We start from the raw sequence: 15177 nt of genomic DNA, 5'->3' as shown, positions 1-15177 counted from the left end.
TGTTGCGGGTTAACAGAGGCAGTGATGTGCGTGTGCTAGCCAGGGCCTTTGTCTCGTATTGTCTCATGTGGACTGGTGGGCACGGTTACGCAGTAAGTGTGAGGCGAGTGTTGCCACAGCGAAGGCTGCTGGCTTAGCTTGGGTGCTTGTAGGGTTGGAATGTTGTTGTGGGTGGGATGTTGGTGGATCAGGAAAGCCACAACGAAAGCTGCTGGCTTACCTTGAATTCTAGACGGCAGGCAGTGTTGTTGAGCGGAGAGTGGTGATGTATCAGGTGAAACCGCTGCGAGAGCTGCCGGCCTCCGAGTTATGATCGAAAGCGGTGGAGTTTATTAGTGGTGTATTCACAGGGTGCAGTGGTTTAGGAGAGTATTGGAAAGAGCCAGGTTTTAAGGGCCTTCCTGAATTTCAGGTGGTTTTCGATGTTGCGAATGTGTAGGGGGATGGAATTCCAGATGATTGGCGCTTGGACGGAGAAGGAAGAGCTGCCAAGTCTTATGGAGCTATTCGGTGGGATCACTAGACGAAATGCATTGCGAGATCTGAGATTCCTGGAAGGTTGGTAAGGGACAATTTTGTCTCGCAGGAATTCCGGGCCAGTGTAGTGGATTGTGCGATGGGTGATACACATGGCTACAAAGGTGGTGCGCCGAGCAATCGGGAGCCAGTGGAGGGCTCTCAGTCCAGGGCTGATGTGTTCTCTGGAGGGAAGGTTAATGAGCAGGTGTGCTGCCGCATTTTGGATTCTTTGGGAGTTTCCGTAGTTGGGATGCGGGGGCTCCAAGGTAAAGGCAGTTTCCATAGTCAAGGCGGGAGAGGATGATGGAGTTGATAACCGAGAAGCGGTGGGGATAGGTGAGGTAGGGGAAAATCTGCCTGAGAATCTGTAGGTGAAAGAAACAGGTTTTGGATACACTGGTGGTGTGTTGGGTGAGGGATAGATCTGAGTCGAATTCACATCCTAGGGATTCGGGCGAAGGGATTAGTTGGGGGATGAGAAATGTTTTCCCGAAGAGTACGATTTCGGTTTTCCCAGGGTTGAGGATGAGATAGTTGGTCGTTATCCAGTGATCAATATCAGAGAGGCAGGATGACAGCTCCGGGCTGCCGAATCCCCAGTATTTGGGATTTTGAAGATGATCTGGGTATCATTGCGTAGTTGTAGCAGGTAAGGTTGTATGAACAGATGATTGCGGGAATGGATTGTATGAAGAAGTTGAAGATTAGTGGTCACGTGGATGCTCCTTGGGGAACACCTTTGCAAATTGGACGTGATATGGATGTAAATGGGTCGAGGTGCATCATTTGCGATCGGTTAGATATGAAGGAAGAGATCCACGACAGGGCTGTGCTTTTGATTCCTAGTGTTTGTAGTCTGTCTAATAGAATCATGTGACCGATGGTATCGAAAGCTGCAGAAAGGTCTAGAAGGATGAGAAACACGCAGCCGTCTGCGTCAGCTGTTCTTTTTAGGTCGTCCCAGGGGGAGGCTTCTGTTCCCCTTAGTGGTCTGAAACCTGATTGTGCTGGGTCTAGGAGGTTATTAGATTCAGCAAATTGGCCAAGCTGTTTGTAAGCCGTGCGGTCAATTAATTTGGCGATGTAACGTGTATTGGAGATAGGTTGGTAGTTTTGGGGAAGAAGCGGGTCAAGCGTCAGTTTTTTTAGAACGGGTTTGGTGTAGGATGTTTTTAGGGCTTTCGGGAAGGATCCTGACGTGAGTGAGTGGTTAAGGATTGTGCAAGCGACATTACCTGCAAAGCTGGCGGTTAGTATTTTCTTGAGCAAGGTGGGTGAGCACGCGTCTTCCGGAGAGCCTGACGGGCGACTGGTCACTATCAGCGACAGGAATTCCTGGTGTGTGATGGGAGAGAAAGAGTCAAAATGAAGATTGTGAATGGGGTGGGATTTGTGTGGGGTGATGCGGGTGTGTGGTGGTGGTAGGATTTTTAGTTTGGCGATGATGGCGTTGTGTCTTTCGTTGGTGGTGTTGTAGAAGTGGAGCGAGAGGGTGTCGGATAAGGCTTGGGATGATCAAGCGAGAACATGAGGGGTATTTTAATTCTGCTTTGATTTTATGTAGTTCCTTACTAGGGTTGCAAGCATTTTGGATTCGGTTCCCATAGAACGATTTCTTGCTTTTTCTGATTTCCAATCTCTAGGTTCTGGTTGTCCTTGCTAGGGCGGTTTTGTTTTGGGCTGAAGGGTCAGCTCTCCAGGCCAGTTCCAGACGGTGCTTGAGAGTTTTGAGGGGTTTGAGATTGGGAGAGAACCACTTCGGTGATGCTCCACATCTCTGCGAGGAACGTTTTGACGGGGTGAGGGGTTTGAGGGCATTGGTAAGCCAGAGGTCGAAGGAGTGGATTGCCGGTGGTCCTTCCGCTAGGGAGAAAGAGTTGAGGGAGTTGCAGAGTAAGAGTTCAAGATCTGGGGTGATTACCACTTTGTTCCATAATGGAAAAGTGGAAGGGGCAGTTTGTGGAGGACGTGTCGGGTGTTGGCCGCTGACCCCAGTGCTAAACGGTATGGTGAAACAGAGTGCTGAGTGATCCGACCATGACAGTGGGCGCAGGGGTTGGGTGGATATGTTTGTGGTGCTGAATATTGCATCAAGGGTGTGGCCTCTCGTGTGGATGTGTGATGTTTCAGATTGAGTGCATCTAGACTGTCTGTAAGTGACCTGGTCATGGGGTTTGATGGTGAGTCGAACCATATGTTGAAGTCTCCTGAGAGTTGGGTGTTTCATGAGGTTGGCGGCCAGAGCTTAACCAAATGTATCTGTAAAGTTTTTGTTATAGCCGGGGGGTCTATAGAGGAGTAGAAAGCTGTGTGAGGTGGATGGTGCAAGTCGGAGTTTTACCAGGAGGGATTCGGTGCTGGTGGAGGTGTCCTTGGTTAATAGCTTGAATTGGTCTTTGTGGAATATTGCAAGCCCGCCTCCCCTACGAGATCGGTTCAAAAACGGTGAGAATGTAACCAGGTGGGAAGGTCTCGTGCACGAGAGGTTCGTGGTCATCCGAGAACCAGGTCTCAGTAATGAAGAGGGTGTCTGGGTTTTCTTCTGTGATGAGGTCGAAGATGTGGAGTTTGTTTTTGGAAACAGACCTGCCGTTGATGAGGTTGCAGGATATTTGGAGGGATGCCTTTGTGGGTGGAGGGTGGGTGGTGTTTGGGGGAAGAGCGGGGTCTGCTGTGGGGAGAGGCAGTGAGGGGGGAAGGGAAGGGGGAAGGTGGAGTGTGGGGAAGAGGGAGTAGTTGGAGTGGGTGGACAGGGGAGGGAGGTGAAGAGCGCTAGGACTGGGTTGGGTGCGGGCAGTGAGGTTTCGCTCCTATATTGCGGTGGCAGGGGTCGCAAACTGTGTCGGAGAATGGGAGATGCTGGGGGGGGCATTAGCTGACTGCAGTCTCGCCCTTTCCTTGCATTATGTGCGGTCATGGGAGTGTGGGAGAGAGTGGGTGGTTCTCTGGTGAGTGGAGTTTTGGCTAGAGCTTCTCTTGCTGCGCTAAGTGAGAGGAAGTGGGAGATGGGAGTGGTCTGTAGATAGTTGGGGGAATGTGAATGTGCTGTGTCTGGGATTGTGTGTTCCGTGGGTGAGAGCTATCTGGTCTGTCTCTCCAACTTGTTGCTCTTGATTGTGCAGATCGAGATCTACGGGTAGGGGAGAGAGTGAGAGTTTGGGGTGGGAGGGTATGGATGGGGCGGGGGAGAAAGGGGGGTGAGGGATGCCAGATGGATGTGCCCTGTGGAAGTGGGGTGGGCTGTGTGGCAGTGGGGTTAAAGAGTGATGGGTCTCAGTGGGGCGAGAGGTGCACCCGGAAGCTGTACGGTTATGGCCAGTGAGTGACATGGTGCCTCGATGACTGGTACGGATTGAGGACTAAGTTTCACGATGGAGGTTGAGTGCCAGGTAGAACAGGACAACCTGTGTGTGTGAAACAAGACACAGCTAGATTTGAGAGTCCTGAATAGTGGGAAAGGGCCTCCCCCTGACAATGCAATTTATGCACAAGACTAAACACAGCTACCTAACGGTGCAGTATGTGAACAGGACTAAACACAGCTACATAACAATGCAATGTTTGTTCAAAACTAAACACTGCTAAATTTAAGAGTCCTGTATAGTGGGAGAGAGGCCTACACCTAACAATGTATTTTGTGAACAAGACTAAACACAGCTACCTAACAATGCAAATGTTATACTGGCTGGGCGTGCTTGGATGAGTGTATGGTGAATGAATGCATGTATAAAGGAGCAAGTGGTGTGTGAATGTGTGTGCTTTGTTAAATAGATTAATTACCAGTAATCTTTATTACTCTTAGTGCCACTCTTCCTCGTCCCAGTACTTGTATATGAACCACCTTGCCTCATATATAAGTACTGGGACGAGAAAGAGGGACATTGAGGTAATACTCGGCCGAAGAGTAGATTTTGGGGGTTGGAGGAGGGTGGGAGGGAAATGAGACGTACGGGAGAAGTGGGGTACGAGAGGGGTGCCCTAATACATCAAGGTCATCAATGATAAAGCAGGCATGACCGGTATTAGTGGCAGGTATTTGTGACTAAACTGGCATTTTGGTACAGCCAGTCTAGTCATTTCTTACTGTCTCATGGCATATTTTCTGGCCCTATATAATGAAGTAAGCATTGTAAGTGTTATTACGCAGCTAGACTACCATTATGGTGCATCTAATCTAGCAATTTCTTTCTGTGCTTGACATTTTGCACTGGACATCTCTGATAAAACAATCATAAGTGTAATTATCTGGCTAGACTGGCATTTGGGTGCAGCCAGTCTTGCCTTTCCTTACTGTGGCCTGGTATATTTATCTGGGCATCTATGATAAAGTAAGCATGATAAATGTTATTATGTGGTTAGGTTGTCATTTTGGTGCAACCCACCAAGGCATGCCATGCCAACACTGTGGCAAGGCATTTTTTACTGTGCATCATCAAGGCTACAGCCAGCATGATAAGTGATATTGCATGTCTAGCCCATATTGTGCAGCCAGTTTTGGCATGTTTTCTTATTATGGCATTGAATTTGTAATAGCAAAGCGATAAGATAGCTCAGTGCTGCACACTTGTTGCTGCAATCTATGTGTGATCTACAGGTTTGAATCCCAGCAAGGCCAAACCAGCCTTTTATTCTTTAATTCTTCCGAGGTTAATAAATGAGTAGCAACTTCTGTTGGAATGATAATTGTATTTAAATATGTGCTATGAAAAGTGCTTTGGCGAAAGCGCTATATGAATAACAAATCATTATCAGACCTGAGGTGCAGCTATAACTGGCATAATATGGAAGTACCTGGCCATACAATGCTGAAGTGGCATATCTATGGCAGTGCCTCTGCCTTTGTTGAGTCTATTGGGTCTAACCCCATCATGTCATGACCCCCATCCATGGCATATGAAGGCAGCACCTGTGTTAGAATGTCGCTGGTTTCTAAAATATTCTGGTCTGTTATTGGACCCATTTGGTATTTTACAAATTGTACATTTATGTCCTTTTTTTACTCCTGCCAGTCACTTCCGGTGATGTCACCAGGGTTATAGAGGACATCACTTCCTGTGATATCAGGTGTGTGATGTCACTTCCGGTGATGTCACCAGGGTTATAGAGGACATCACTTCCTGTGATATCAGGTGTGTGATGCCACTTCCGGTGATGTCACCAGGGTTATAGAGGACATCACTTCCTGTGATATCAGGTGTGTGAAGTCACTTCTGGTGATGTCACCAGGGTTATAGAGGACATCAATTCCTGTGATATCAGGTGTGTGATGCCACTTCCGGTGATGTCACCAGGGTTATAGAGGACATCACTTCCTGATCGGGTGTGTGATGCCACTTCCGGTGATGACACCAGGGTTATAGAGGACATCACTTCCTGTGATATCGGGTGTGTGATGCCACTTCCGGTGATGTCACCAGGGTTATAGAGGACATCACTTCCTGTGATATCAGGTGTGTGATGCCACTTCCTGTGATATTGGGTGTGTGATGCCACTTCCTGTGATATCAGGTGTGTGATGCCACTTCCGGTGATGTCACCAGGGTTGAGGACATCACTTCCTGTGATATCAGGTGTGTGATGCCACTTCTGGTGATGTCACCAGGGTTATAGAGGACATCACTTCCTGTGATATCAGGTGTGTGATGCCACTTCCGGTGATGGCACCAGGGTTATAGAGGACATCACTTCCTGTGATATCAGGTGTGTGATGCCACTTCTGGTGATGTCACCAGGGTTATAGAGGACATCACTGCCTGTGATAGGTGTGTGATGCCACTTCTAGTGAGGTCACCAGGGTTATAGAGGACATCACTTCCTGTGATATCGGGTGTGTGATGCCACTTCCTGTGATGTCACCAGGGTTATAGAGGACATCACTTCCTGTGATATCAGGTGTGTGATGCCACTTCCCTACCCCAGGCATTTTGCTGAATCGATGTCCCTGCCCACATTCCTCCTGACCAGGTTATTACATGTTTTGAAACCTACTTCTGTGTCAAGGGTTTCCCGGATCTGTCACAGCAGAGTGACATGTGACACCATTGGTATTGTGATGTTTACTGCACCTATGTTTGCACATGTACAATAACTGTACAATGATTGTATGCGTGGTCTGTGAAGCAAGTTTCGCACATGTTTAGTAATTGTATGTGTTGTTCGTGAAGCTATATTTGCACAAAAATAATGTTTACACAGGCAGGGTGCTAATTAATCCCCCTTTTTAGCACTTTGCCCGCATTTGCGCATGCAGTATTTTTTCTGGAGAATTTTCTTTTTAACAATGCTTTCCACGCTTCATAATGAATAATACATGAATTTGTTGAGATGTAATGGGATTCCTACACCTCTTCCTTTTATTTGTTCCCCAGTAGATGAACGGTTTATCCGTTACACATTTGATAAAAATATATTGCATTGTTTTTTGCTCGTGAGAAACCACCCTGTTGTTGTACCCCCACCTAGTATACACCCCCCCTGATCTGCACAGTGACATGTACTTACCATACACCACTGTCACAATCCCCAGGAGGCTGCAGTACCCCCACCTAGTATACATGCACCCCGTGATCTGCACAGTGACATGTACTAAGCGTACACCACTGTCACAATCCCCAGGAGGCTGCAGCACCCCCACCTAGTATACATGCACCCCCTGATCTGCACAGTGACATGTACTTACCATACACCACTGTCACAATCCCCAGGAGGCTGCAGTACCCCCACCTAGTATACATGTACCCCCTGATCTGCAGTGACATGCACTTACCGTACACCACTGTCACAATCCCCAGGAGGCTGCAGCACCCCACCTAGTATACACGCACCCCCTGATCTGCAGTTACATGCACTTACCATACACCACTGTCACAATCCCCAGGAGGGTGCAGGACCCCCACCTAGTATACATGCACCCCCTGATCTGCACAGTGACATGCACTTACCATACTCCACTGTCACAATCCCCAGGAGGCTGCAGTACCCCCACCTAGTATACATGCACCCCGTGATCTGCACAGTGACATGTACTTACCGTACACCACTGTCACAATCCCCAGGCGGCTGCAGCACCCCACCTAGTATACATGCACCCCCTGATCTGCACTGCGACATGCACTTACCGTACACCACTGTCACAATCCCCAGGAGGGTGCAGTACCCCCACCTAGTATACACGCACCCCCTGATCTGCACAGTGACATGTACTTACCATACATCACTGTCACAATCCCCAGGAGGCTGCAGTACCCCCACCTAGTATACACGCACCCCCTGATCTGCACAGTGACATGTACTTACCATACATCACTGTCACAATCCCCAGGAGGCTGCAGCACCCCCACCTAGTATACATGCACCCCCTGATCTGCACAGTGACATGCACTTACCGTACACCACTGTCACAATCCCCAGGAGGCTGCAGCACCCCACCTAGTATACATGCACCCCCTGATCTGCACTGCGACATGCACTTACTGTACACCACGGTCACAATCCCCAGGAGGGTGCAGTACCCCCACCTAGTATACACGCACCCCCTGATCTGCACAGTGACATGTACTTACCATACATCACTGTCACAATCCCCAGGAGGCTGCAGCACCCCCACCTAGTATGCATGCACCCCCGATCTGCACAGTGACATGTACTTACCATAGACCACTGTCACAATCCCCAGGAGGCTGCAGTACCCCCACCTAGTATACATGCACCCCCTGATCTGCACACTGACATGTACTTACCATACACCACTGTCACAATCCCCAGGAGGCTGCAGCACCCCCACCTAGTATACATCCCCCCTGATCTGCACAGTGACATGTACTTACCATACACCACTGTCACAATCCCCAGGAGGCTGCAGCACCCCCACCTAGTATACATCCCCCCTGATCTGCACAGTGGCATGTACTTACCATACACCACTGTCACAATCCCCAGGAGGCTGCAGGACCCCCATCTGGTATACATCCCCCCTGATCTGCACAGTGACATGTACTTACCATACACCACTGTCACAATCCCCAGGAGGCTGCAGTACCCCCACCTAGTATACATGTACCCCCTGATCTGCAGTGACATGCACTTACCGTACACCACTGTCACAATCCCCAGGAGGCTGCAGCACCCCACCTAGTATACATGCACCCCCTGATCTGCACTGCGACATGCACTTACCGTACACCACTGTCACAATCCCCAGGAGGGTGCAGTACCCCCACCTAGTATACACGCACCCCCTGATCTGCACAGTGACATGTACTTACCGTACATCACTGTCACAATCCCCAGGAGGCTGCAGCACCCCCACCTAGTATACATGCACCCCCTGATCTGCACAGTGACATGCACTTACCGTACACCACTGTCACAATCCCCAGGAGGGTGCAGTACCCCCACCTAGTATACACGCACCCCCTGATCTGCACTGTGACATGTACTTACCGTACACCACTGTCACAATCCCCAGGAGGGTGCAGTACCCCCACCTAGTATACACGCACCCCCTGATCTGCACAGTGACATGTACTTACCATACATCACTGTCACAATCCCCAGGAGGCTGCAGCACCCCCACCTAGTATACATGCACCCCCTGATCTGCACAGTGACATGCACTTACCATACACCAGTGTCACAATCCCCAGGAGGGTGCAGGACCCCCACCTAGTATACATGCACCCCCTGATCTGCACAGTGACATGTACTTACTATACACCACTGTCACAATCCCCAGGAGGCTGCAGTACCCCCACCTAGTATACATGCACCCCCTGATCTGCAGTGACATGCACTTACCATACACCACTGTCACAATCCCCAGGAGGGTGCAGGACCCCCACCTAGTATACATGCACCCCCTGATCTGCACAGCGACATGTACTTACCATACACCACTGTCACAATCCCCAGGAGGCTGCAGTACCCCCACCTAGTATACATGCACCCCTGATCTGCACAGCGACATGTACTTACCATACACCACTGTCACAATCCCCAGGAGGCTGCAGTACCCCCACCTAGTATACATCCCCCCTGATCTGCACAGTGACATGTACTTACCATACACCACTGTCACAATCCCCAGGAGGCTGCAGCACCCCCACCTAGTATACATGCACCCCTGATCTGCACAGCGACATGTACTGACCATACACCACTGTCACAATCCCCAGGAGGCTGCAGCACCCCCACCTAGTATACATGCACCCCTGATCTGCACAGCGACATGTACTGACCATACACCACTGTCACAATCCGCAGGAGGCTGCAGTACCCCCACCTAGTATACATCCCCCCCTGATCTGCACAGTGACATGTACTTACCGTACACCGCTGTCACAATCCCCAGGAGGCTGCAGCACCCCCACCTAGTATACATGCACCCCCTGATCTGCACAGTGACATGCACTTACCATACACCACTGTCACAATCCCCAGGAGGCTGCAGTACCCCCACCTAGTATACATGCACCCCCCTGATCTGCACAGTGACATGTACTTACCATACACCACTGTCACAATCCCCAGGAGGCTGCAGCACCCCCACCTAGTATACATGCACCCCCTGATCTGCACAGTGACATGCACTTACCATACACCACTGTCACAATCCCCAGGAGGCTGCAGTACCCCCACCTAGTATACATGCACCCCCCTGATCTGCACAGTGACATGTACTTACCATACACCACTGTCACAATCCCCAGGAGGCTGCAGCACCCCCACCTAGTATACATGCACCCCCTGATCTGCACAGTGACATGTACTTACCATACACCACTGTCACAATCCCCAGGAGGCTGCAGTACCCCCACCTAGTATACATGCACCCCCTGATCTGCACAGTGACATGTACTTACCGTACACCACTGTCACAATCCCCAGGAGGCTGCAGCACCCCCACCTAGTATACATGCACCCCCTGATCTGCAGTGGCATGCACTTACAATACACCACTGTCACAATCCCCAGAAGGCTGCAGTACCCCCACCTAGTATACATGAACCCCCTGATCTGCACAGTGACATGTACTTACCATACACCACTGTCACAATCCCCAGGAGGCTGCAGGACCCCCACCTAGTATACACGCACCCCCTGATCTGCAGTGACATGCACTTACCATACACCACTGTCACAATCCCCAGGAGGCTGCAGCACCCCCACCTAGTATACATGCACCCCCTGATCTGCAGTGACATGCACTTACCATACACCACTGTCACAATCCCCAGGAGGCTGCAGCACCCCCACCTAGTATACATGCACCCCCTGATCTGCAGTGACATGCACTTACCATACACCACTGTCACAATCCCCAGGAGGCTGCAGCACCCCCACCTAGTATAAATGCACCCCCTGATCTGCACATTGACATGCACTTACTGTACACCACTGTCACAATCCCCAGGAGGCTGCAGTACCTCCACCTACTATACGCACCCCCCCTCCCGATCTGCACAGTGACATGTACTTACCATACACCACTGTCACAATCCCCAGGAGCCTGCAGTATCCCCACCAAGTATACATGTACCCCCTGTACTTACCATACACCACTGTCACAATCTCAGGCAGGCTGCTGTGCTCCACTTGACATTCGTACATGTTCTTTTCATCTCCCTCCTGAACTTCCACCGTCGCCTTGATCTGATAGGTTCCGTCAGGATTGGGAAGGAGCTGACTCCACTCCAAGGGCATCTCCACGCCACTCCTGATCCATTTCACCTCGATTTCTCGGGGGTAGAATCCATATGCGTAGCAGGTCAGGAGGGTGCGGTCGCCAGACTTCCTTCTGGAAACCATTGTTCCAGGGGGGACTGGAGGAAGAAAGAAAAATCCCAATTACACCCCATTTGCACCACAAGGGCAACCACATTTGAAATTGTGCGAAGGAGGAGGCGCAGCACTTTCTGAAAATGAGCAGCGCTGGTCTGTGGCTGAGATTCTCATTGCAGGGGGCTATAACCTCCTGGGGGGCACTGCAGGTCCATCACCTGACTGGCACCAGTATTCAGCAAGAGTTCAGTCTCTGTGCAACTCCTACTTTTTGCCAGGAGAGGTGCTCAACCGGGAAATACCAGACCTGGTGAAAAAAGGTGTGGGGGCATCTAAAGCAGTGCAGGAGTCTGGTGAGCATCACACGTGTGTACAACAGGGGGTCTAAGGTGAGGATATTGTGATGAATCCTAGGGACGCCTCACTAACTCCCTGCCTAAAGTCTCCTCCCAGGTGGCCAGGGAAAGGCAGATGCTTCCTGATCCCCTCCCAGGCGGCGAGGGAAAGGCAGACGCTTCCTGATCCCCTCCCAGGCGGCGAGGGAAAGGCAGACGCTTCCTGATCCCCTCCCAGGCGGCGAGGGAAAGGCAGAGGCTTCCTGATCCTGATCTTGGGGGTGGTGTACTGCAGGTGGCGAGGGAAAGGCAGACGCTTCCTGATCCTGACCTTGGGGGCCAGGGAAAGGCAGACGCTTCCTGATCCTGACCTTGGGGATGGTGTACTGCAGGTGGCCAGGGAAAGGCAGACGCTTCCTGATCCTGACCCTGGGGGCCAGGGAAAGGCAGACGCTTCCTGATCCTGTACTTGGGGGTGGTGTACTGCAGGTGGCCAGGGAAAGGCAGACGCTTCCTGATCCTGACCCTGGGGGCCAGGGAAAGGCAGACGCTTCCTGATCCTGTACTTGGGGGTGGTGTACTGCAGGTGGCCAGGGAAAGGCAGACGCTTCCTGATCCTGACCTTGGGGGTGGTGTACTGCAGGTAACCAGGGAAAGGCAGACGCTTCCTGATCCTGACCCTGGGGGCCAGGGAAAGGCAGACGCTTCCTGATCCTGACCTTGGGGGTGGCGTACTACTGGGGGATCACGTGGGAGGAGAACGGGCCCAGGGGAGTGAGAGGAAGCTGTGGGATGAGACATGGTTTCATCTTCCTCTCTGAGAGGTCTTCAAACAGTGGGGTGCGCCCCCGCAGGGGAGGCGCGAGAGCCCAGCATGAAATGTTAATAAAGAAAAACATTTTCTTTTTTTTTTAGATTGGAGGAAATGGGCAGGGGCGGCTCACATGGTCGGACTGGAGCATGGAACTGTCTCAGGCACCAATGAAAAAGTGGCCCCCAGTTGCAATTGCTATTCATTCCTTTAGTCACAGACTGTTTGAATAGTATCCAAGTTTTTTTTTTTGTTAAAATGTAAGCAAATTGTGATATTTAAAGAATATTTATTCAGCCCCAATGGACAAAATTACTAGCTGTATAGTGAAGTAACTCATCAAACTGACCCACATTGGCCAGAAAAGTGGCCCGTTTTGACTCGCCCACACTAGCATTTTGCATATTTGGTACGGGCGTTGCCCTGTTGCCCTATACCCAGTCCGAGCCTGGTGGCTCATCCATAATGGGCGAGGGGTGTCCACCCGGTGGCCTCCTGACCCATTATGGAGGAGCCAAGGAGCCAGCCCAGTGAAACACTGAGCACTCCCTCAGCTGATTTTTCCATCCAGCTGAGTGAGTGCTCCTGGGCTGGCTGAACTGTCAAAGGGAAACACTGTTTCCCTTTGACAGCTCAGTTCAGTTCCCCAGCCGCACATGCTCACTGAGCCATGCAAGGCTGGGGGCATTTTGCTTCGCCAGCCTTGCATAGCTCATTGGAAATGCTGGCTGGGGCACTGCATGTCTGTATGTGTCAGGGGGAGCTTCTGCGCCTCCTCGCACATACGGATAGAGCAGCCTGGAGCGGGGCGTTTCAGCACCCACACGCATGGTATGTTTAATTTAAATATGTGTATGGATGCATGTATGCTTGTTTTATGAGTCAGTGTATGGTGATGGGTGCTTGTGTGAATGTGTGTGTGTGTTTGTTTTGGTCCGTTGAGCTGATTTTGGCGAGTGAGGGGCTGAGGGGGGGGGAGGAGGGTTGTACAACAAAGGCATTTTGTTGCACAAACCCCCTGCCCACCTGCCAAAATCAGCTCTCCTTCTGAGGTGCTGTGGATCCCAGGGGACAGGGACGGTATTTTTTTACTGGATATCTATCATAGATGTCCAGTCATAAATACCATGCTTTCCCCCTTTGCCCCCCAGCACCTTGCATACACACATAATTATGCTCTGTTAGGCACAGTGGGGCCCAGGGAACAGGGATGGTATCTTTTTACTGAACATCTATCATAGATGTCTAGTAAAACATGTCATGCCTGCCCCCTTGGCCCCCCAGCACCAATTGCAAACCGTTTGGCTTTTTACCCATTTTTTTTAAAGTATTCTCTACAATGCAACATTTTAACCCATTATTTTAAAAAAATTCACGGGGGCATACCCCCTAAACCCCACTTGAATGATTTGGGTTCCCTTGCACGCTCGGTCGCTATGGCATTTTTGGGGGAAATATTTATGCCCCTCCACTTGAAAGATTTACCAGCCGCCACTGGCCCTCGGACTGTGTTGGGAATGGGGTGGGGGGAGCCCAGGGACTGTGGTGGGTGCAAGATGGGCGGGAGCCATGGTATAGAGGTGGGAGCAGGGTGGGGAGAGCCCAGGGTCTGTCATAGGGTGGGGAGAGCCCAGGGACTGCGTAGGAGTGGGATGAGGGAGCCCAGCGACTGTGATGGGAGCAGGTGGGGGAGCCCAGGGTCTATACTGGGAGAAGGGTGCTGTGACAGCACGCAATAATTCATAGCCATTTGCACATACTGTCCATTTGGCATATTTGCGGGGGGACTGGCCTGCCCAAATCTTGCTCAGGGTGGGCCTGAAGTTTGAAGACCACTGCTCTAGGGGGAGGATTTAGCAATGACAAAGTCTGCAATGGCCGACGAGATGTCCATACAAATAGGGGGAACCCACTCATGCACCCCTGGACTTGGAGAGGAATCAAAATGCTTCTAAAGTTCAGGAGACACATAAAGCGAAGAAACTCCCTTTTACTCAAAGAGGCAGTGAAAGGAAAATGGGAAAACAGCGTAAAATAATTGCCATCTTCTGTACAATCAGGGTTAATGACTAATTCTTGTAAAGTTCCTTTAGAGAATGCTATAAGGAACACATTGAGGTTTGAAAGCAGTACAACAGAAGAAATCATGATTGTTCCCTTAGGGACTTCAAGTCCCAGAATTCCCGGGGTACTGGGAAGAGCAAGAGGGCTGAAGAGGCACAGTGTTGCAGGGGTGGTCAGTTCATTATTGTAGATGGCCCACACCTGAGCGGACTGGGAGGCTTAAAAGGCCCGCCTGCCAGTCTTTGTTTGTTTGTAAAGTGAGGAAACAAGAGTGGCAAAAAGGCTGCTCTTCTGGGGACAAGAGTCCAGAAGGAAAGGAACAGCATTTGCAGAAAAGTGTTGAAGAGCATCAATGTGAGTCTTGTCTTCCCTAAAAAGGTGTTGAAAGTATTAACACTGGCATCTGCTGAATGCTGCGAAGCGGCTGTCACTTCTTCAAGGGAGCATACCCGAATGGCACGCCTCTGAAGATCGCAGGCCTGGCATGGAAGCAGGCCAAGTGGAAGGTGGCAAAGTGCTATAAGGCGGTCCTGTCAGAGACATTGTTTGTGCTAGTATCGTAGGCCCGGCATGGAAGCAGGCAAGTGAAAGGTGGCAAAGTGCTATAAGGAGGCCCTGATAGAGACATTGTTTGTGCTAGGATTGTAGGCCTGGCATGGAAGCAGGCCA

At 50.7% G+C, this 15177-nt stretch overlaps 1 protein-coding gene and 1 long non-coding RNA gene across 3 annotated transcripts in view; both read right to left on the bottom strand.

The window, feature by feature from the left end:
• The window catches only part of LOC138522047 (uncharacterized), a 67340-nt gene extending 60021 nt beyond the window's left edge, over positions 1-7319 (bottom strand). Inside the window, exon 1 of the long non-coding RNA XR_011283223.1 lies at positions 7286-7319. This is a non-coding gene — a long non-coding RNA (uncharacterized lncRNA). The remainder of the gene's footprint in view (positions 1-7285) is intronic.
• The window catches only part of LOC138522045 (major histocompatibility complex class I-related gene protein-like), a 1849186-nt gene that overhangs the window by 984741 nt on the left and 849268 nt on the right, over positions 1-15177 (bottom strand). For both annotated transcript variants that reach the window (XM_069635271.1, XM_069635270.1), the window contains one exon: positions 11070-11339. In XM_069635271.1, the coding sequence (XP_069491372.1) occupies positions 11070-11339 (270 nt within the window). The remainder of the gene's footprint in view (positions 1-11069; positions 11340-15177) is intronic.

This window comes from Ambystoma mexicanum, chromosome 13 (genome assembly GCF_040938575.1).
Source record: "Ambystoma mexicanum isolate Mex_15411 chromosome 13, UKY_AmexF1_1, whole genome shotgun sequence".
NCBI lineage: Eukaryota > Metazoa > Chordata > Amphibia > Caudata > Ambystomatidae > Ambystoma > Ambystoma mexicanum.
The sequence above is the reverse complement of the archived record's forward strand: the minus strand, read 5'-3'. Positions and strand labels throughout refer to the sequence as shown.